Source organism: Aquarana catesbeiana, linkage group LG02, assembly GCF_042186555.1.
Source record: "Aquarana catesbeiana isolate 2022-GZ linkage group LG02, ASM4218655v1, whole genome shotgun sequence".
NCBI lineage: Eukaryota > Metazoa > Chordata > Amphibia > Anura > Ranidae > Aquarana > Aquarana catesbeiana.
The window spans coordinates 770,629,777-770,651,713 of record NC_133325.1 but is presented as its reverse complement, the minus strand read 5'-3'; the positions used below and the strand labels follow the sequence as shown (position 1 = coordinate 770,651,713).

General features: G+C 47.7%; 1 protein-coding gene across 1 annotated transcript in view; it reads right to left on the bottom strand.

Annotated features, from left to right (window-relative positions):
* The window catches only part of LOC141129341 (uncharacterized), a 145,054-nt gene extending 123,463 nt beyond the window's left edge, over window positions 1-21,591 (bottom strand). Inside the window, exon 1 of the mRNA XM_073617316.1 lies at window positions 21,447-21,591. Within this exon, the coding sequence (XP_073473417.1) occupies window positions 21,447-21,516 (70 nt within the window). The 5' untranslated portion in view covers window positions 21,517-21,591. The remainder of the gene's footprint in view (window positions 1-21,446) is intronic.
* Window positions 21,592-21,937: the final 346 nt, after the last annotated feature.

Genomic DNA, 21,937 nt, shown 5'->3' with positions numbered 1-21,937 from the left:
GGCACCTTTGATTGGCCCAGGGGAGCTAGTCACTGTGGAGGCGGGGCTGGTCTGTGCGTAAACGCGACCACTTGCTGCGGGAATCCCGCCTCTCTGCCTGGCGTGCTGACGTGCTGTATGTCTTCTGAGGTCTCGCGCTCTCTCATCTACCCCCTCACAGTCAGTGTACCCTCTCTCTATGCCCCGCCCCTCTAGGTCAGCCAGTCCCTCTCTGTCAGTGCCCCCCCTCTATCAGCCCCTCCTCTCTGTCAGTGCCCCCCCTCTCAGTGCCCCTCCTCTCTGTCAGTGCCCCCCCTCTCAGTGCCCACCCCCTCTCTGTCAGTGCCCCCCCTCTGTCAGTGCCCCCCCTCTCTGTCAGTGCCCCCCCCTATCAGCCCCTCCTCTCTGTCAGTGCCCCCTCTCAGTGCCCACCCCCTCTCTGTCAGTGCCCCCCCTCTGTCAGTGCCCTCCCCTCTCTGTCAGTGCCCCCCCTCTCTGTCAGTGCCCCCCCTCTCTGTCAGTGCCCCCCTCTCTGTTAGTGCCCCCCTTTCTGTCAGTGCCCTCCCCTATCTGTCAGTGCCCTCCCCTCTCTGTCAGTGCCCCCCCTCTCTGTCAGTGCCCCCCTCTCTGTCAGTGCCCCCCCCTCTGTCAGTGCCCCCCTCTGTCAGTGACCCCCCTCTCTGTCAGTGACCCCCCCTATCAGCCCCTCCTCTCTGTCAGTGACCCCCCCTCTGTCAGTGACCCCTCTCTGTCAGTGCCCCCACCTCTCTGTCAGTGCCCCCCCTCTCTGTCAGTGCCCCCCCTCTCTGTCAGTGCCCCCTCTCTGTCCGTGACCCCCCTCTCTGTCAGTGCCCCCCCTCTCTGTCAGTGCCCCCCTCTCTGTCAGTGCCCCCCCTCTCTGTCCGTGACCCCCCTCTCTGTCAGTGCCCCCCTCTCTGTCAGTGCCCCCCCTCTCTGTCAGTGCCCCCCCTCTCTGTCCGTGACCCCCCTCTCTGTCAGTGCCCCCCTCTCTGTCAGTGCCCCCCCTCTGTCAGTGCCCCCCTCTCTGTCAGTGGCCCCTTCTCTGTCAGTGTCCCCCTCTGTCAGTGACCCCCCTCTCTGTCAGTGACCCCCCCTATCAGCCCCCCCTCTCTGTCAGTGCCCCCCCTCTCTGTCAGTGCCCCCCTCTCTGTTAGTGCCCCCCTTTCTGTCAGTGCCCTCCCCTATCTGTCAGTGCCCTCCCCTCTCTGTCAGTGCCCCCCCTCTCTGTCAGTGCCCCCCTCTCTGTCAGTGCCCCCCCCTCTGTCAGTGCCCCCCTCTGTCAGTGACCCCCCTCTCTGTCAGTGACCCCCCCTATCAGCCCCTCCTCTCTGTCAGTGCCCCCTCTCAGTGCCCACCCCCTCTCTGTCAGTGCCCCCCCTCTGTCAGTGCCCTCCCCTCTCTGTCAGTGCCCCCCCTCTCTGTCAGTGCCCCCCCTCTCTGTCAGTGCCCCCCTCTCTGTTAGTGCCCCCCTTTCTGTCAGTGCCCTCCCCTATCTGTCAGTGCCCTCCCCTCTCTGTCAGTGCCCCCCCTCTCTGTCAGTGCCCCCCTCTCTGTCAGTGCCCCCCCCTCTGTCAGTGCCCCCCTCTGTCAGTGACCCCCCTCTCTGTCAGTGACCCCCCTCTGTCAGTGCCCCCCTCTGTCAGTGACCCCCCCTCTGTCAGTGACCCCTCTCTGTCAGTGCCCCCACCTCTCTGTCAGTGCCCCCCCTCTCTGTCAGTGCCCCCCCTCTCTGTCAGTGCCCCCTCTCTGTCCGTGACCCCCCTCTCTGTCAGTGCCCCCCCTCTCTGTCAGTGCCCCCCCTCTCTGTCAGTGCCCCCCTCTCTGTCAGTGCCCCCCCTCTCTGTCCGTGACCCCCCTCTCTGTCAGTGCCCCCCTCTCTGTCAGTGCCCCCCTCTCTGTCAGTGCCCCCCCTCTCTGTCCGTGACCCCCCTCTCTGTCAGTGCCCCCCTCTCTGTCAGTGCCCCCCCTCTGTCAGTGCCCCCCTCTCTGTCAGTGGCCCCCTCTCTGTCAGTGTCCCCCCCCTCTGTCAGTGCCCCCCCTCTGTCAGTGCCCACCTCTCTGTCAGTGACCCCCTCTCTGTCAGTGCCCCCCTCTCTCTGTCAGTGACCCCCTCTCTCTGTCAGTGCCCCCCCTCTGTCAGTGACCCCCCCTCTCTGTCAGTGACCCCCCCTCTGTCAGTGACCCCCCCTCTGTCAGTGGCCCCCTCTCTGTCAGTGCCCCCCCTCTGTCAGTGACCCCCCTCTCTGTCAATGCCCCCCCCTGTCAGTGCCCCCTCTCTGTCAGTGACCCCCTCTCTGTCAGTGACCCCCTCTCTGTCAGTGACTCCCCTCTCTGTCAGTGACTCCCCCTCTGTCAGTGCCCCCTCTCTGTCAGCGACCCCCTCTCTGTCAGTGACCCCCCCTCTGTCAGTGCCCCCTCTCTGTCAGTGCCCTCCCCTCTCTGTCAGTGCCCCCCTCTCTGTCAGTGCCCCCGTCTCTGTCAGTGACTCCCCTCTCTGTCAGTGACTCCCCCTCTGTCAGTGCCCCCTCTCTGTCAGCGACCCCCTCTCTGTCAGTGACCCCCTCTTTGTCAGTGACCCCCCCCTCTGTCAGTGACCCCCCCTCTCTGTCAGTGCCCCCCCCTCTGTCAGTGCCCCCTCTCTGTCAGTGACTCCCCTCTCTGTCAGTGCCCCCCTCTCTGTCAGTGACCCCCTCTCTGTCAGTGCCCCCCTCTCTGTCAGTGACCCCCCCCTCTGTCAGTGCCCACCCTCTGTCAGTGCCCTCCCCTCTCTGTCAGTGCCCCCCTCTCTGTCAATGCCCCCCTCTCTGTCAGTGACCTCTCTCTGTCAGTGACCCCCTCTCTGTCAGTGACCCCCTCTCTGTCAGTGACCCCCTCTCTGTCAGTGACCCCCTCTCTGTCAGTGACCCCCTCTCTGTCAGTGACCCCCCTCTCTGTCAGTGCCCTCCCCTCTCTGTCAGTGCCCTCCCCTCTCTGTCAGTGCCCCCCCCTCTGTGTCAGTGCCCTCCCCTCTCTGTCAGTGCCCTCCCCTCTCTGTCAGAGCTCACCCCTCTGTCAGTGCCCTCCCCTCTCTGTCAGCCGCAGCAGAGTGCACCATGCCAGCCAGCCACCCACTGACCTACAGCAGGGAGCCAGGCCAGCCTCTCGCAGCAGTGTGCACCGTGCCAGCCACCCACCCACCCACTGACCCACAGCAGAAAAACAGCCAGCCACAACAGAAGCCACCCATGGTGATCCACCCACACCAGGGAGCCAGCCAGCCACAGCAGGGTGCTGACCAGCCACCCACTAGAACCAGCCACAGAGGACATGGGAGTCAGCCACCAACAGGAGCCAGCCAGCCACCAACAGCAGCCAGCCACAGAGGACATGGGAACCAGCCAGCCACAAAGGACACAGGAGCCAGCCACAGAGGACGCGGGAGCCAGCCAGCCACAGAGGACGCGGGAGCCAGCCAGCCACGAGGACGCGGGAGCCAGCCAGCCACCAACAGGAGCCAGCCACAGAGGACGCGGGAGCCAGCCAGCCACCAACAGGAGCCAGCCAAAGAGAACGCGGGAGCCAGCCAGCCACCAACAGGAGCCAGCCACAGAGGACGCGGGAGTCAGCAATATCTGCAGTACCCATTGTTAAGGTAAGAGGAGCGCTACACAGTGCCAATTTTATTTTTACTTTGTGAGAGGTTGGGGCAGGGGTGAGAGTCATGGCACAAGGAGGGTGTCCCATGAGGAACAGACTGAATGAAGGTGTTCACTGTACACTCTGTTAGATAGAGGCCCCCTCCAGGTCCATTATACTCCTTTTCAGTCTCTAATGGGACCTGGTGGGGACTCTTTCTAACAGATTCTATAATGGACACTGAATGGGCCTCTGTTAGAGAGACCCCCCTCCAGGTCCCATTAGACTCCTTTTGAAGTCTCCAATGGGTCCTGGAGGGGGTCTCTCTCTAACAGAGACTTTCTAATGGACACTGTTAGAGAGAGACCCCCTCTCCAGGTCCCATTAGACTCTGTTGTAGTCTCTAATGGAGCCTGGAAGGGACACTTTCTAACAGCAAGGAGCCAGGCCAGTCACCTGCAGCAATGTGCACTGTGCCTGCCAGCCACCCACCCACTGACCCACAGCAGGGAGCCTACTGGCCGCTAGCCATGGCCTGTGCGTTCCGCTGGCCTGTGGGTCTTGCTGGCCATGGCCAGCTCCCAGCAGGATCAAGAGGCCATGACCAGCTCACAGCAGGACCCACAGTGTTGAGGGCTATTTTTAGACTACTAGGTGGGCACTGGCCTGGGGCAGGGTAAATAGGGTGTATGGGGGGGTAGATGGTATGTGGGGTTCAGCTGCGTGTCAGGGTCTCTCACCCCAGCGATGGCAGCTGCCTGTGCCAGCTCAGCAGGTCCCTGCGCTGATAGGCACTGGTGAGGCTGCACTGATGGGCACTGGTGATGGTGAGCTGATTCGGTGGTTCAGTGGGCCACTTGACGTGACTTGCCCTCCAGGCATAAGGCTGCCAGCCCTGCCCTGTCGGCCGCCCCCCCCCCCCCCCTCCGCACTAACATAGCAGCATGGCAGGTCCATGCCTTCTCTAATATCACTGCACTGCCCCCTCCCCACACTGCCTTTCTTATTCACACAAAACATGAAGCGCGGCCGCTCTAGACAAAGGGCAGGACTCCATGTCTTGTGTGAATAAGGTAGGGTTCTTTGGGGAGGGGGGAGTGCTGTGCTGTAAAGAAGTTTGATATTGAGAGAGGACTGTGATGGGGGTCAGTCTGTGATTGAAGGGGTCAGTCTGTGATTTGGGGGGTCAGTCTTTGATAGGGAGTCTGTGATGGGTCAGGACCAGTTTGTGATGGGGGTCAGTCTGTGATGGGGGGTCAGTCTATGATGGGGGCTCTGCTATGGGTCAGGTCAGTCTGTGATGGGGGGGGTCAGTCTGTAATGAGGGGTTTGTGATTTGGGGGGTCAGTCTGTGATGGGAGAGGTCAGTCTGTGATGGGGGTCAGTCTGTAATGAGGGGTCTGTGATTTGGGGGGTCAGTCTGTGATGGGAGGGTCAGCCTGTGATGGGTCAGTCTGTAATGAGGGTCTGTGACGGGGGTTTGTGATGAGGCAGGGGGGATGTGACGTAGGGGGGGTGGGGGACCTGAGGACACTGATGCAAAAGGGGGTCTGTGATGTGATGTGAAGGGGGGGACTGAAGACACTGATGTAAAAGGGGGTCTGTGATTTCTGCACTAGCAAAACACAGGTCTCTCCAAGGGCAATAGAAAACAATTGTTTTCTATGTGTCCTGTTCACACTGCAACAGCACCAGTGCGTGCTGAGCAGTGTGGTGCAAAATGCATACTGTTTCTATGCACTGCAACTGAGCTGTGGTGCATAGAAATGAATGAAATGTATTTGCATAAAGAACTATTTACGATCATCTTTGGGTCAAGAAAGACTGAACAGTTTAGCTTTACTTGCCATTGAGTCAGAACGTTTAAATACTTTGTCCTACAAAGATATTATCGATGAGTTTGCCAAAAAAAAAATTAGAACTAAAAAATTGTAGGGAGTTTCTTACTGCTATAATCTTTAAAAGGCATTTTCTGCATTACAGAGAATTTTCAGTCTGTACAATTAAAGCCAGTTATTTTCAGTGTTCTCGTGTGTGGAGATATGTTTTTAATTGATCTATTGTAGCAGTCATCGATAAAGGACGAGAATGGTGGTGTGTGTGTGTGTGTGTGGGGGGGGGGGGGGCGGCATTGAAGGACCCGCCTTGGGGCGGCAAAGGGAGTAAATCCGGGCCTGCAGGGACCACAACTCCGTCGTCAGAGCTATCTGTCATGGAGCCACTGTCCTCTACAGGATCGTATTCTGAGCCTGAATCTGACAGATGAGTGACTTCCCCTTCACTATCTGTCATGCTCAGAAACGTGTAGGCCTCTTCACTAGTGTACCTTCGATTTGCCATTTTGGGCTCTAAATTTAGGGGTACACTAGTGAGACTCACAGGCAAAAAAAGCTCCTGACTGTTAGCGACTGATTCAAAACGCTACCAAAAAACTGTTAGCGATCGCAGGGATCAGACCTGACTCTGCGAACGCTGCAGTTGTGTGCTTAGTGTTTTGTAAGTGTCAGTGATCGATCGATACTGCACTTGGGTGGGCTGGGCTGGGCTGGGCCGAGGGGCAAAACGCAGGTGCTAGCAGGTACCTGGGCTGATCCTGCTAATACTGTGTTTATGGGAACCCTAAATTGCTGGGGAGTATAGATCTGATCGGATCAGATATCGATTCGTTCAGATACTATAGCACTAAGGGAGGTGTATGCTGCGTGCGTGGGTTTTAGCGGTACTGGCGCTAACCTGACGCTGCCTGGGGCGACGCAGACCTTATCTGACCCTAAAAACTTAACTTCTATCACCGCCGGGCAATTAGGGGGTTAAAACTTTATAAGGTAATAAACGGCGGGTGCCCTAAAACTATAATAAACTATAATAAACTGTAATAAACTATAATAAACTACAAAAAACAAACTAGCTAACCAGCGTCACCCGTAACACTTATACGGTGATCGCTGGTGAAAGGGTTAACTAGGGGGCAATCAAGGGCTTAAAACCTTTAGCAGGTAGTATATAGGGGTCCCTGTCGCTATAAAACACTGACAGCGAACCTATATACTTACCTCCCTAACTAGCATCACCTGTGTCACTAATACAGCGATCAGAAAAACGATCGCTTAGCGACACTGGTGACGGGGGGTGATCACAGGTTTAACCTTTATTAGGGGGGGTTAGGGGGGTACCCTGGACCTAAAGGGGGGTACCCTAGACCTAAAGGGGGCTAACCTAACTGCCCTAACACTTATAACTGTCACAAACTGACACCAATGCAAAAAAAAAAAAACTGCTATTGGTGTCAGTGTGACAGGGGGTACAGGGGGGTGATCGGGGGGTGATGGGGGGTCAAAAGTGTGCCTGCGTGTTCTACTGGAAGTGTAGTGTTGGTGCAACTTACTTGGATGTCTTCTCTCCTCGGCGCCGGATCGAAAAGACCGGCTCCAGGAGAGATGACATCACTTCCTCTCCCTCTGTTTACATTACAGAGGGAGAGGAAGCATTTCATTCGCTGGGAGCGATCGGGAGGGGGTGGCCATCAATGGATGGCCTCCCCCTGACCTCTCATCGCCCGCGAACAAGAGCCGACCGCCTATGGCACCGGGGGGGGATGCCCGCCGGAAGGCATCACGTATCAGGTACGTGATTTTGCCTGCCCGTGCCATTCTGCTCACGTATATAGGTGTGAGGCGTGAGGCAAGTGGTTAAAGCCGCTAGCAGTTTTAAATGACTTTTATTCCTTTACAAATGTCATTTTGTGCAGGGACTGTTCTAAGCACGGGAAACACGCGCCACTTTACAGGCATACTATAGACACCCACCAGGTACGATATTTAAAGGAATATTTCACTTTTTTTTTTACTTTAAGCATCATTAACCACTTGACCACTGGGCACTTAAACCCCCTTAATAACCAGCCCAATTTTCAGCTTTTGGTGCTCTCACATTTTGAATGACAATTACTCAGTCATGCAACACTGTATCTATATGAAATTTTTGTCCTTTTTTTCACACAAATAGAGCTTTCTTTTGGTGGTATTTAATCACTGCTGGGTTCTTTATTTTTTGCGCTATAATAGAAAAAAGACTGAAAAATCTGTAAAAAAAATACATTTTTCTTCGTTTCTGTTATAAAATTTTGAAAATTAGTAATATTTTGGCCAAAATTTATACCGCTACATATCTTTGGTAAAAATAACCCAAATTAATGTATATTATTTGGTCTTTGTGAAAGTTATAGCGTCCATAAGCTATGGTGCCAATATCTGAAAATTGATCACACCTGAAGTACTGACGGCCTATCTCATTTCTTGAGACCCTAACATGCCAGAAAAGTACAAATACCCCCCAAATGACCCCTTTTTGGAAAGAAGACATTCCAAGGTATTTAGAAAGATGCATGGTGAGTTTTTTGAAGTTGTCATTTTTTTTCCCACAATTCTTTGCAAAATCAAGTTTTTTTTTTTTTCTTTTCTTTTTTTTCACAAAATTGTCATATTAGCAGGTTATTTCTCACACACAGCATATGCATACCACAAATTACACCCAAAACACATTCTGCTATTACTCCCGAGTATGGCGATACCACATGTGTGAGACTTTTACACAGCGTGGCCACATACAGAGGCCCATCATGCAGGGGAGCACCTTTAGGCGTTCTGGAGCACCCAGGCCAATTCTGACATTTCTCTCCTACATGTAAAAATCATCATTTATTTGCTAGAAAATTACATAGAACCCCAAAACATTATATATGTTTTTTTAGCAAAGAGCCTAGAGAATACAATAGTGATCATTGCAACTTTTTATCTCACACGATATTTGCGCAGCAATTTTTCGAACGTGTTTTTTTTGGAAATAAAACAGTAAGGTTAACCCAATGTTTTTGCATAATATGAAAGATGAAGTTACGCCGAGTAAATAGATACCTAACATGTCACCTTTCAAAATTGCACACGCTTGTGGAATGGCGCCAAACTTCGCTACTTAAAAATCCCCATAGGCGACGCTTTAAAATTTTTTACTGGTTACAAATTTTGAGTTACAGAAGAGGTCTAGGGCCAAAATTATTGCTCTCGCTCTACCGATCGCAGCGATACCTCACATGTGTGGTTTGAACACCGTTTTCATATGTGGGCGGGACTTATGTATGCGTTCGCTTCTGCATGCGAGCACACGGACAAGGGCGCTTTAAAAATTTTTTATTTTTTTTTATTGTTCATTTTACTTTATTTTAGTTTGATACTTTTTTCCCCAAAAAAATTTTTTTGATCACTTTTATTCCTATTACAAGGAATGTAAACATCCCTTGTAATATGAATATGGCACGACAGGTCCTCTTTACAGTGTGATATGGGGTCAATAAGTCCCCACATCTCACCTCTAGGCTGTGCCTGAAGTAAAAAAAAAAAAAAAGATCCTGGCTTCGATCGTAGCGGTGAGTCGGTAGAAGCACCGGAGGGCGGCGGGAGGGGGGGGACGTCCCCTCTCGCCTCCCGTAAGAACGATCAAGCAGTGTAACAGCCGCTATGATCGTTCTTATGGTGTAGGGAATCGCCGGCTGAAAAAGCTGATATCTGAATGATGCCTGTACATTCTGCTGATTCTCCTGCGTACGGGGATACCACATGTGTGGGACTTTTTGGGAGCCTAGCCGCGTACGGGGCCCCGAAAACCAAGCACCGCCTTCAGGATTTCTAAGGGCGTAAAGTTGTGATTTCACTCCTCACTACCTATCACAGTTTTGAAGGCCATAAAATGCCCAGATGGCACAAACCCCCCCCAAATGACCCCATTTTGGAAAGTAGACACCCCAAGCTATTTGCTGAGAGGCATGTTGAGTCCATGGAATATTTTATATTTTGACACAAGTTGCGGGAAAGTGACAATTTTTTTTTTTTTTTTTACAAAGTTGTCACAAAATGATATATTGCTCAAACATGCCATGGGCATATGTGGAATTACACCCCAAAATACATTCTGCTGCTTCTCCTGAGTACGGGGATACCATATGAGTGGCACTTTTTGGGAGCCTAGCTTCATACGGGGCCCCGAAATCCAATCACCGCCTTCAGGATTTCTATAAGCGTTAATTTTTGATTTCACTCCTCACTACCCATCACAGTTTCGAATGCCATAAAATGCCAAGATAGCACAAAACCCCCCAAAATGACCCCATTTTGGAAAGTAGACACCCCAAGCTATTTGCTGAGAGGCATGGTGAGTATTTTGCAGCTCTCATTTGTTTTTGAAAATGAAGAAAGACAAGAAAAACATATTTTTTTTTCTTTTTTCAATTTTCAAAAGTTTGTGACAAAAAGTGAGGTCTGCAAAATACTCACTATACCTCTCAGCAAATAGCTTTGGGTGTCTATTTTCCAAAATGGGGTCATTTGGGGGGGGGGGGGGGTTGTGCCATCTGGGCATTCCATGGCCTCCGAAACTGTGATAGGCAGTGAAGACTGAAATCAAAAATTTACGCCCTTAGAAAGCCTGAAGGCGGTGCTTGGTTTTTGAGGTCCCGTACGCGGCTAGGCTCCCAAAAAGTCTCACACATGTGGTATCCCCGTACTCAGGAGAAGCAACAGAATGTATTTTGGTGTGTAATTTCACATATTCCCATTACATGTTTGAGCAATATATCATTTAGTGACAACTTTGTGCAAAAAAAAAAAAAAAAAATTTGTCTTTTTCCCGTAACTTGTGTCACAATATAAAATATTCCATGGACTCGACATGCCTCTCAGCAAATAGCTTGGGGTGTCTACTTTCCAAAATGGGGTCATTTGGGGGGGGGGGTTTGAACTGTCCTGGCATTTTATGCACAACATTTAGAAGCTTATGTCACACATCACCCACTCTTCTAACCACTTGAAGACAAAGCCCTTTCTGACACTTTTTGTTTACATGAAAAAATTATTTTTTTTTGCAAGAAAATTACTTTGAACCCCCAAACATTATATATTTTTTTAAAGCAAATGCCCTACAGATTAAAATGGTGGGTGTTTAATTTTTTTTTCACACAGTATTTGCGCAGCGATTTTTCAAATGCATTTTTTTGGGAAAAAACACACTTGTTTAAATTTTAATGCACCAAAACACACTATATTGCCCAAATGTTTGATGAAATAAAAAAGATGATCTTAGGCCGAGTACATGGATACCAAACATGACATGCTTTAAAATTGCGCACAAACGTGCAGTGGCGACAAACTAAATACATTTTTAAAAGCCTTTAAAAGCCTTTACAGGTTACCACTTTAGATTTACAGAGGAGGTCTACTGCTAAAATTACTGCCCTCGATCTGACCTTCGCGGTGATACCTCACATGCATGGTGCAATTGCTGTTTACATTTGACGCCAGACCGACACTTGCGTTCGCCTTTGTGCGAGAGCAGGGGGGGACAGGGGTGTTTTTTTTTTTGTTTGTTTTTTTTCTTTATTTTTTTTTGCCTTTTTATCTTATTTTTAAACTGTTCCTTTCATTTTTATTTTTTTTAATCATTTTTATTGTTATCTCAGGGAATGTAAATATCCCCTATGATAGCAATAGGTAGTGACAGGTACTCTTTTTTGAAAAAATTGGGGTCTATTAGACCCTAGATCTCTCCTCTGCCCTCAAAGCATCTGACCACACCAAGATCGGTGTGATAAAATGCTTTCTCAATTTCCCAATGGCGCTGTTTACATCCGACGAAATCTAAGTCATGAAATGCTCGTAGCTTCTGGTTTCTTAGGCCATAGAGATGTTTGGAGCCTGTCTCTGCTTAGCTCTATGGTCAGCTGGCTGAATCACCAGCTGCATTCTCAGGTTCCCTGTTGGGACAGGAGAGCCAGAGAAAAACATGGAAGACGGTGGGGGGCATTCCCTCCCACTGCTTGTAAAAGCAGTCTAGAGGCTAATTAGCTGCTAGGATTGCTTTTACATTCTGGTATAACCACTCAAAGTCAAGCAACATACCAGTATGTTGCTGGTCCTTGTTGGGCATACATTGTTAACTTTTTTTTCATGCAGCCTGTGGGCTGAACGAAAAAACGATATTGATCGGTGGGTATGCCCACCATTAGAATACCTCCCTTCATCCACCCGCTTCTAATGATGGGCATACATGCACCGTTTATATATGCCGAAGCATGGGGGCATCCTCCCGCAAAAGGCAGGAGCAAATAGCTCCTCCACCCACTGCTGCCCCCACGCTTCGGCATATATGCTGAAGTATGTAACTGTGGTGGTGAAATCACCTCCGACAGCGCTGGAGTCACGGCTTTATGTATCGTGGGAGCAAACGCTGTTGCTGTCAAGATAAATAAATCCGCGCTGCAACTGAATGGCGTACCTGCTAAGCAAATGATGGTTAACAAAAAAACAAAGTAACATTACAGTATAACAGTAATACTTACCATACCTGCAAAGCAAAATACAAAAAAAAAATAGTAAAAAATAAAACATTTAACGCAACCTGTGCCTACCTAAAATATATATATATGCTGAAGCATGGGGGCATCCTCCGACAGCGCTGGAGTCACGGCTTTATGTATCGTGGGAGCAAACGCTGTTGCTGTCAAGATAAATAAATCCGCTCTGCAGCTGAATGGCGTACCTGAAAACAAAAAAGTGGTTAACAATAAAAAAACAAAGTATAAAAAAATTGCATACCTATAAAGCAAACATGATAAAAACATAACAATAAAACATTGCAGTATAGAATGCAGAACAATAGAGAGAGAATAGAGAGAGAACAATACAACAACAACTATTTTTGTTTTTTTTATTTTATATATTTTTTTGTGTTTTTTTTTTTTTTTTTTTACTTTTTTTTTTTGTTTTTTTTACACTTTTTTTGTAACTTTAACTTTTTTAACTGGTACCAGGTTTGGGTCTCCCAAAATGCGACAGCATCTTGGGAGACCCTGTGAAAGTGTGTCCTAGTCTGTGCAGTGCTGTACCCTACGCTAATACTCCACTAGTGTATGGTAGCATTCAAAACATTCACCAATGCAAAGACCAGGATTGCCAGGACAGAGGGGACAATAATACCGGGTGTCACGCCTAAATCCGCGCTTGCTGCAGACACGACATCTTTTTTGGGGGGTTCGTTGGGTAGGGGTACTCGGGAGGGCATAAAGAAAATGCCTCTCATGCAGCCGGCTTACTGCATTTGGTTAGGGATGGTGAGGTGGAGCACCGTCTGGAAACAGAAGGGCTCTGACGATCTCTTCCTGGAATTTAAGGAAGGATCCAGTCTGTCCTGAAGCTCTGTATAGCACATGAGCGTTCAGCAAAGCCAATTGAAATAAATAAACAGACACTTTTTTGTACCAGCGTCTGGCCTTATGGGCAATTAGGTACGGCGCCAACAACTGGTCGTTGAGGTCCACCCCTCCCATATTTTGGTTATATTTGTGGACACAGAGGGGTTTCTCCACAACACCAGTCGCCGTAGGAATTTGGACCGTCGTGTCTGCATGAAGGGAGGTAAGAACAAAAACATTCTTATTGTCCCTCCACTTCATAGTGAGCAAGTTATTACACTTCAAGCAGGCTCTCTCCCCCAGCCTAAGACGGGAATCTACAAGCCGCTGGGGAAAGCCCCGGCGATTAGATCGCACGGTGCAACATGCTCCAATCTGATGATCAAACAAGTGACTAAAAATAATTGTAATAATAATAATTGTAATAATTGTCCACGTACAAGTGGTACCCCTTTCCGAATAAGGGTGACACCAAGTCCCACACTATCTTTCCAGTGCTTCCTATGTAGTCAGGGCAGTTTGTCGGCTCTACGTGACTATCTCTTCCCTCGTAAACCATAAAACTACATATATAGCCTGTGGCCCTGTCACAGAGCTTATACATCTTGACCCCGTATCTGGCACGCTTGCTGGGAAGGTACTGTTTGAATGACAAGCGGCCAGAAAACTTAATCAGGGACTCATCAACGCAGACAACTTGATGGGGAGTAAACAAGTCTGCAAAACGTTGGTTGAAGTGGTTTACGAGGGGCCGAATTTTGTAGAGCCGATCGTATCCAGGGTCTCCACAAGGACGACAGAGTTCATTGTCGTTGAAGTGCATGAACCGCAAAATCATGCTCGTATCGTGCCCTGGCCATGGAAGCAGAGAACAACGGCGAATGGTAAATTGGGTCAGTGGACCAATATGACCGCAACTCACTCTTTTTATTCAAGCCCATGAGGAGGGAAAGGCCCAGAAAGATCTTAAATTCGGAAACCGTAATTGGTTTCCAATCTCTGGCAAGGGAGGACTGGGGAATAGTGGCGATGTGTTGACCAGCGTACAAATTGCTTTGGTCCACAATAGATCTATAGAGATCTTTAGTGAAAAACAGCGAATAAAAATCCAGTGGCATAAAGTCAACTGTTTCCACCTGAATTCCGGGTTGGTCAGTGAATGTGGGAAGTACGGGTGCTGCAGAAGTGGTGGGTACCCAATTCGGATTGGCGAATGCAGCAGGAAGGGCTCTATGGGCACGACGGGCCTGTGTTTGTCTTCTTGGTGGCAGCGGGACACTACTTGTGCTTGCCACCTCGCCAGCTTGAACTGCACTTATGGGACTCACCACGTCACCATGTGATACTGCAGTGCTGGATGTACGACCAGGGTGTACTAGGCCGCTGGTGCTTGCCAGTTCACCAGAAGGAATAGCGGCACTAGTACTTCTCTGCTCCATATGAGGGACCTGCGGTTCTTGCACTTTAAGGACAGAAGAAGAAGATTGGGGTCTGGTACGCCTGACCTTAGCAGGGACCACAACTCCGTCGTCAGAGCTATCTGTCATGGAGCCACTGTCCTCTACAGGATCGTATTCTGAGCCTGAATCTGACAGATGAGTGACTTCCTCTTCACTATCTGTCATGCTCAGAATCTTGTAGGCCTCTTCACTAGTGTACCTTCGATTTGCCATTTTGGGCTCTAAATTTAGAGGTACACTAGTGAGACTCACAGGCAAAAAATCTCCTGACTGTTAGCGACTGATTCAAAACGCTACCAAAAAACTGTTAGCGATCGCAGGGATCAGACCTGACTCTGCGAACGCTGCAGTTGTGCGTTTAGTGTTTTGTAAGTGTCAGTGATAGATCGATACTGCACTTAGGTGGGCTGGGCCGAGGGGCAAAACGCAGGTGCTTGCAGGTATCTGGGCTGATCCCGCTAACACTGTGTTTATGGGAACCCTAAACTGCTGGGGACGCTAGTATAGATCTGATCGGATCAGATATCGATTCGTTCAGATACTATAGCACTAAGGGAGGTGTATGCTGCGTGCGTGGGTTTTAGCGGTACTGGCGCTAACCTGACACTGCCTGGGGCGACGCAGACCTTATCTGACCCTAAAAACTTAACTTCTATCACCGCCGGGCAATTAGGGGGTTAAACCTTTATAAGGTAATAAACGGCAGGTGCCCTAAAACTATAATAAACTATAAACAAACTAGCTAACCAGCGTCACCCGTAACACTTATACGGTGATCGCTGGTGAAAGGGTTAACTAGGGGGCAATCAAGGGCTTAAAACCTTTAGCAGGTAGTATATAGGGGTCCCTGTCGCTATAACACACTGACAGCGAACCTATATACTTACCTCCCTATCTAGCGTCACCTGTGTCACTAATACAGCGATCAGAAAAACGATCGCTTAGCGACACTGGTGACGGGGGGGTGATCACAGGGTTAACCTTTATTAGGGGGGGTTAGGGGGGTACCCTGGACCTAAAGGGGGGTACCCTAGACCTAAAGGGGGCTAACCTAACTGCCCTAACACTTATAACTGTCACAAACTGACACCAATGCAAAAAAAAAAAAAACTGCTATTGGTGTCAGAGTGACAGGGGGTACAGGGGGGTGATCGGGGGGTGATCGGGGGGTGATGGGGGGTGAAAAGTGTGCCTGCGTGTTCTACTGGAAGTGTAGTGTTGGTGCAACTTACTTGGATGTCTTCTCTCCTCGGCGCCGGATCGAAAAGACCGGCTCCAGGAGAGATGACATCACTTCCTCTCCCTCTGTTTACATTACAGAAGGAGAGGAAGCATTTAATTCGCTGGGAGCGATCGGGAGGGGGTGGCCATCAATGGATGGCCTCCCCCTGACCTCTCATCGCCCGCGAACAAGAGCCGACCGCCTATGGCACCGGGGGGGGATGCCCGCCGGAAGGCATCACGTATCAGGTACGTGATTTTGCCTGCCCGTGCCATTCTGCTCACGTATATAGGCGTGAGGCGGTCGGCAAGTGGTTAAAGCCGCTAGCAGTTTTAAATGACTTTTATTCCTTTACAAATGTCATTTTGTGCAGGGACTGTTCTAAGCACGGGAAACACGCACCACTTTACAGGCATACTATAGACACCCACCAGGTACGATATTTAAAGGAATATTTCACTTTTTTTTTTACTTTAAGCATCATTAACCACTTGACCACTGGGCACTTAAACCCCCTTAATAACCAGCCCAATTTTCAGCTTTTGGTGCTCTCACATTTTGAATGACAATTACTCAGTCATGCAACACTGTATCTATATGAAATTTTTGTCCTTTTTTTCACACAAATAGAGCTTTCTTTTGGTGGTATTTAATCACTGCTGGGTTCTTTATTTTTTGCGCTATAAAAGAAAAAAGACTGAAAAATCTGTAAAAAAAATACATTTTTCTTCGTTTCTGTTATAAAATTTTGAAAATTAGTAATATTTTGGCCAAAATTTATACCGCTACATATCTTTGGTAAAAATAACCCAAATTAGTGTATATTATTTGGTCTTTGTGAAAGTTATAGCGTCCATAAGCTATGGTGCCAATATCTGAAAATTGATCACACCTGAAGTACTGACGGCCTATCTCCTTTCTTGAGACCCTAACATGCCAGAAAAGTACAAATACCCCACAAATGACCCCTTTTTGGAAAGAAGACATTCCAAGGTATTTAGAAAGATGCATGGTGAGTTTTTTGAAGTTGTCATTTTTTTTCCCACAATTCTTTGCAAAATCAAGTTTTTTTTTTTTCTTTTCTTTTTTTTCACAAAATTGTCATATTAGCAGGTTATTTCTCACACACAGCATATGCATACCACAAATTACACCCAAAACACATTCTGCTATTACTCCCGAGTATGGCGATACCACATGTGTGAGACTTTTACACAGCGTGGCCACATACAGAGGCCCAACATGCAGGGGAGCACCTTCAGGCGTTCTGGAGCACCCAGGCCAATTCTGACATTTCTCTCCTACATGTAAAAATCCTCATTTATTTGCTAGAAAATTACATAGAACCCCAAAACATTATATATGTTTTTTTAGCAAAGACCCTAGAGAATACAATAGTGATCATTGCAACTTTTTATCTTGCACGATATTTGCGCAGCAATTTTTCGAACGCGTTTTTTTTGGAAAAAAAACAGTTTTTTTCTTTAAAAAAAACCAAAACAGTAAGGTTAGCCCAATGTTTTTGCATAATATGAAAGATGAAGTTACGCCGAGTAAATAGATACCTAACATGTCACCTTTCAAAATTGCACACGCTTGTGGAATGGCGCCAAACTTCGCTACTTAAAAATCCCCATAGGCGACGCTTTAAAAATTTTTACTGGTTACAAATTTTGAGTTACAGAGGAGGTCCAGGGCCAAAATTATTGCTCTCGCTCTACCGATCGCAGCGATACCTCACATGTGTGGTTTGAACACCGTTTTCATATGTGGGCTGGACTTACGTATGCGTTCGCTTCTGCATGTGAGCACACGGACAGGGGCGCTTTAAAAAAATTTTATTTTTTTTTATTGTTCATTTTACTTTATTTATTTTAGTTTGATACTTTTTTCCCCAAAAAAATTTTTTTGATCACTTTTTTCCTATTACAAGGAATGAAAACATCCCTTGTGATATGAATATGGCACAACAGGTCCTCTTTACAGTGTGATATGGGGTCAATAAGACCCCACATCTCACCTCTAGGCTGTGCCTGAAGTAAAAAAAAAAAAAAAAAAAGAAAAGATCCTGGCTTCGATTGTAGCGGTGAGTCGGTAGAAGCACGGGAGGGCGGCGGGAGGGGGGGGGGGGGCGTCGCCTCCCGTAAGAACGATCAAGCAGTGTAACAGCTGCTATGATCAGTCTTATGGTGTAGGGAATCGCCGGCTGAAAAAGCTGATATCTGAATGATGCCTGTAGCTGCACCCATCATTCAGATATCCCCGCACAAAGTCAAGGACGTCGTATGACGGAAGGCGGGAAGTGGTTAAAACGCCTTTTTTTTTTTAACACAAAATTGTCCATTTATACAATATTTCTAACACATAGCAAGTACATACCAAAAATGACACCCCAAAATAGATTCTCCTACTCCTCCTGAGTACGGCGATACCACATGTGTAAGACTTCCACAGCCTGGCCACATACAGAGGCTGGGTATGGCTGAGCATGGCTGGGTATGGCTGAGCATGGCTGGTTATGGCTGAGCATGGCTGGGTATTGCAGAGTATCGCCGAGTATGACTGGGTATGGCAGAGTATGGCTGGGTATCACCAAGTATTGCAGAGTATGGCTGGGTATTGCGGGGTATTGCGGGTTATGGCAGAGTATTGCAGATTTTTGTGGGGTATTGCAGAGCATGGCTGGGTATGGCAGAGTATTGCAGAGTATGGCTGGGTATGGCAGAGTATTGCAGAGTATGGCTGGGTATCACTGAGTATTGCAGAGTATGGCTGGGTATTGCGGGGTATTGCAGAGTATTGCGGGGTATTTCGGGGTATTGCGGGGTATTGCAGAGTATTGTGGGGTATTGCAGGGTATGGCAGAGTATTGCGGGGTATTGCAGGGTATTGCAGGGTATGGCAGAGTATTGTGGGGTATTGCAGAGTATTGTGGGGTATTGCAGGGTATGGCAGAGTATTGCGGGGTATTTAGGGGTATTGCAGGGTATGGCAGAGTATTGTGGGGTATTTCGGGGTATTGCAAAGTATTGCAGGGTATGGCAGAGTATTGCGGGGTATTTCGGGGTATTGCAGGGTATGGCAGAGTATTGCAGGGTATTGCAGAGTATTGCAGGGTATGGCAGAGTATTGCAGGGTATTGCAGAGTATTGTAGGGTATTGCAGAGTATTGCAGGGTATTGCAGAGTATTGCGGGGCATTGCAGAGTATTGTGGGGCATTGCAGAGTATTGTGGGGCATTGCAGAGTATTGTGGGGCATTGCAGAGGGCATTGCAGAGTTTTGTGGGGCATTGCAGAGGGCATTGCAGAGTATTGCACAGCATTGCAGGGCATTGCAGAGTAGTGAGGAATGGCTGAGCATGGATGGATGGATGGCTGGATGTCTCTGTGCAGCGCTGTGGGCACTACAGATGCAGCCCACAACGCTGCTACCATCCATCCATCCCCCTCTCCGCTCACAATGTACCGATCGGTACACAGGAGGGGAGGAGAGGAACCGGCGTCATGAGATGACGCCGGTTTGTTTACATGTGATCGCTCCGTCACATGGTAAACGGCCACAATTAGCGGCCATTTACCGAGATCCGTGAGGACCAGAGGACCCGGCGGTCACGGATGCTCTCGAGTGCGCGCCCTAGGGGGCGCGCGAGAGCGGAATTTTGGGAGGACGTCCCTGGACGCCCTCCCAGAGTTAAGCAACCGCCCTGTAGCCGTCATTTGGCTATGGGCCGGTTGTTAAGTGGTTAAAATCAGTGCTCCTGAAAAAACGTCCGTTTTTAAAACTTTTTTTTGCATTGACACATGTCCCCTGGGGCAGGACCCGGGTCCCCAAACCCTTCTTTAGGACAATAACTTGCATATTAGCCTTTAAAATTAGCACTTTTGATTTTGAACGTTCGAGTCCCATAGACTTGAATGGGGTTCTAAAGTTTGCGTCTGCTCGCAGGTTCTGGTGCAAACCGAATCGGGGGGGTGTTCGGCTCATCCCTAGTCACTATTACAATAGTTGGAGTCAGAATATATCTTAAATAATGATTTCCTAAAAAAACTGTATACAGTGAGGCATGATCCCAAATGTACTGAAAAATAGATTTTGGGTTTACATACAGCATACTTCCAACTTCTTGAGATGGGAATGAGGGACACCTATTAGCAAAAGTATCTAGGCATAGGACACGCCCCCCCGCCACACCCCCTTCCTGACCAGGCCAATGTTTTTGCAATATGGCACTGCGTCGCTTTAACTGACAATTATGCGACGTGGTACTCAAACAAAATTGACGTCCTTTTTTCCCCACAAATAGAGCTTTCTTCTGGTGGTATTTGATAACCTGTGTGGTTTTTATTTTTTGTGCTATAAACAAAAAATGAGAGATAATTTTGAAAAAAAACAATATTTTTTAGTTTATGCTATAATAAATATCCCAATTTTTTTTTTTAAACAAATTTCTTCATCAGTTTAGGCCAATATATATTCTTCTACATATTTTTGTAAAAAAAATCGTATATTGATTGGTTTGCGTCTAAAGTTATAGCATCTACTAATAGGGGATAGATTTATGGCATTTTTATTTTTATTTTTTACTATTAATGATGGCGATCAGCTATTTTTATCGGGACATGCGACATTGCAGCGGACAGATCGGACACCTTTGACACCTTTTGGGGACCAGTGACATTTATACAGCGATCAGAGCTAAAAATAGCCACTGATTACTGTATAAATGTCACTGGCAGAAAAGGGGTTAACACTAGGGGAAGATCAAGGGGGTAACTGTGTTCCCTCAGTATGTGTTCTAACTGTGGGGGGGAAGGGAGTGACTACAGGAGGAGACATATCGCTGTTCCTAACTAATAGGAACACACAATCTGTCTCTCCTCTCCTGACAGAACCGGGATTTGTGTGTTCTGTGTTCTGTCTCTCGTGACCGCGACCGCGGGTGGCCAGCAGTCATTGTGACCACCAGCCACGTGCATCAGAGCTGACGTACCTGTACATCATTTTGCGAAGGGCTGCCAACATATATGTACGTGAGAAGGTCGGGAAGTGGTTAAAGGAGAATTATACAAAAAAAAATTAGTTAAACCCACAACTGCTTTTCTTTACTACTTATATTCCTTTATATTTGCTTATGAAATGTACAAATGCAACAATTTAGAAACTGGATGAAAGTTTTAACATTGCAAAAACACTTTTTGATAGATTAATAGTGCATTTTCTATAAAGGTATATGCATCAGACCAAAATGAGGGACAAATGAGGAGGAAAGAGGGACTTTGTTCCAAATCAGGGACAGTCCCTCGAAATCCGGGACAGTTGGGAGCTATGCATATAGTACACGTTAAGAGATGACAGGATACATTTACAAGTGAACAAGTGACTCCCCTTAGATAAGGTAATTATTCTTTGCATTTGTAGTCATTTTCTACTGTCATTTGTAGGGTCTTCCACATACCTCCCAACTTTTTGAGATGGGAATGAGGGACACCTATCAGCAAAAGTATGCAGGCATGGGACACACCCCATTGCCACACCCCCTTAAAGGAAAATTGTACAAAAAAACAAGATTGGTTAAACCCACAAGTGCTTTTTTTTACCACTACTATTCCTTTATATTGGCTTTTGGAGTTTACAAATGCAGCAATTTAGAAATAAGATGAAAGATTTAGCGCTGGAAAACACTTTTTGATAGATAAAAAGTGCATTTTATATACGACTATATAGATCAGACCAAAATGAGGGACAAATGAGGAGGAAAGAGGGACAGAGGGACATTGTTCCAAATCAGGGACAGTCCCTCGAAATCAGGGACAGTTGGGAGCTTTGCTTCCATAATAACCAGTTAGCTTTAGTTTTCCATTCAGAAAATCAGACCTAACTTCTTCCACCTCGTTCAATAAAGGTCTTACCTGAACAGAGGGCTCCCCGGAGCATTAAGATCAGATCAAGCAGCAAGCAGATTGATTGTAGATCATGCATGGCAAAAAATATCTGAGACAAGGAAACAGATCAGTTTTGCTTTTGCAAAGTTCTGTGTGTGTTGGTTATGAGTTGTGATGAAACTTCCTGAACGACTTTTTCTGCTGTGGTTACTATCAGACCACTGGCAAAAATGAGCAGGTATACTGAATACACAGCGGGTAAAATAGGTATTGAACAAGTCACCATTTTTCTAGGTAAATATATTTCTAAAGGTGACATTAACATGAAATGTTCCCCACATGTCGGTAACAACCCATGCAATCCATACATAAAAAGACAAATAAGTTCAGAAATGAAGTTCTGTGTAATAAAATGGAATGACATAGGGAAAACGTATTGCACACGCTAACTGAAATGTATTTAATATTTGGTACAATATCCTTCATTGGTAATGACAGATTCAAGATGCCTCCTGTAT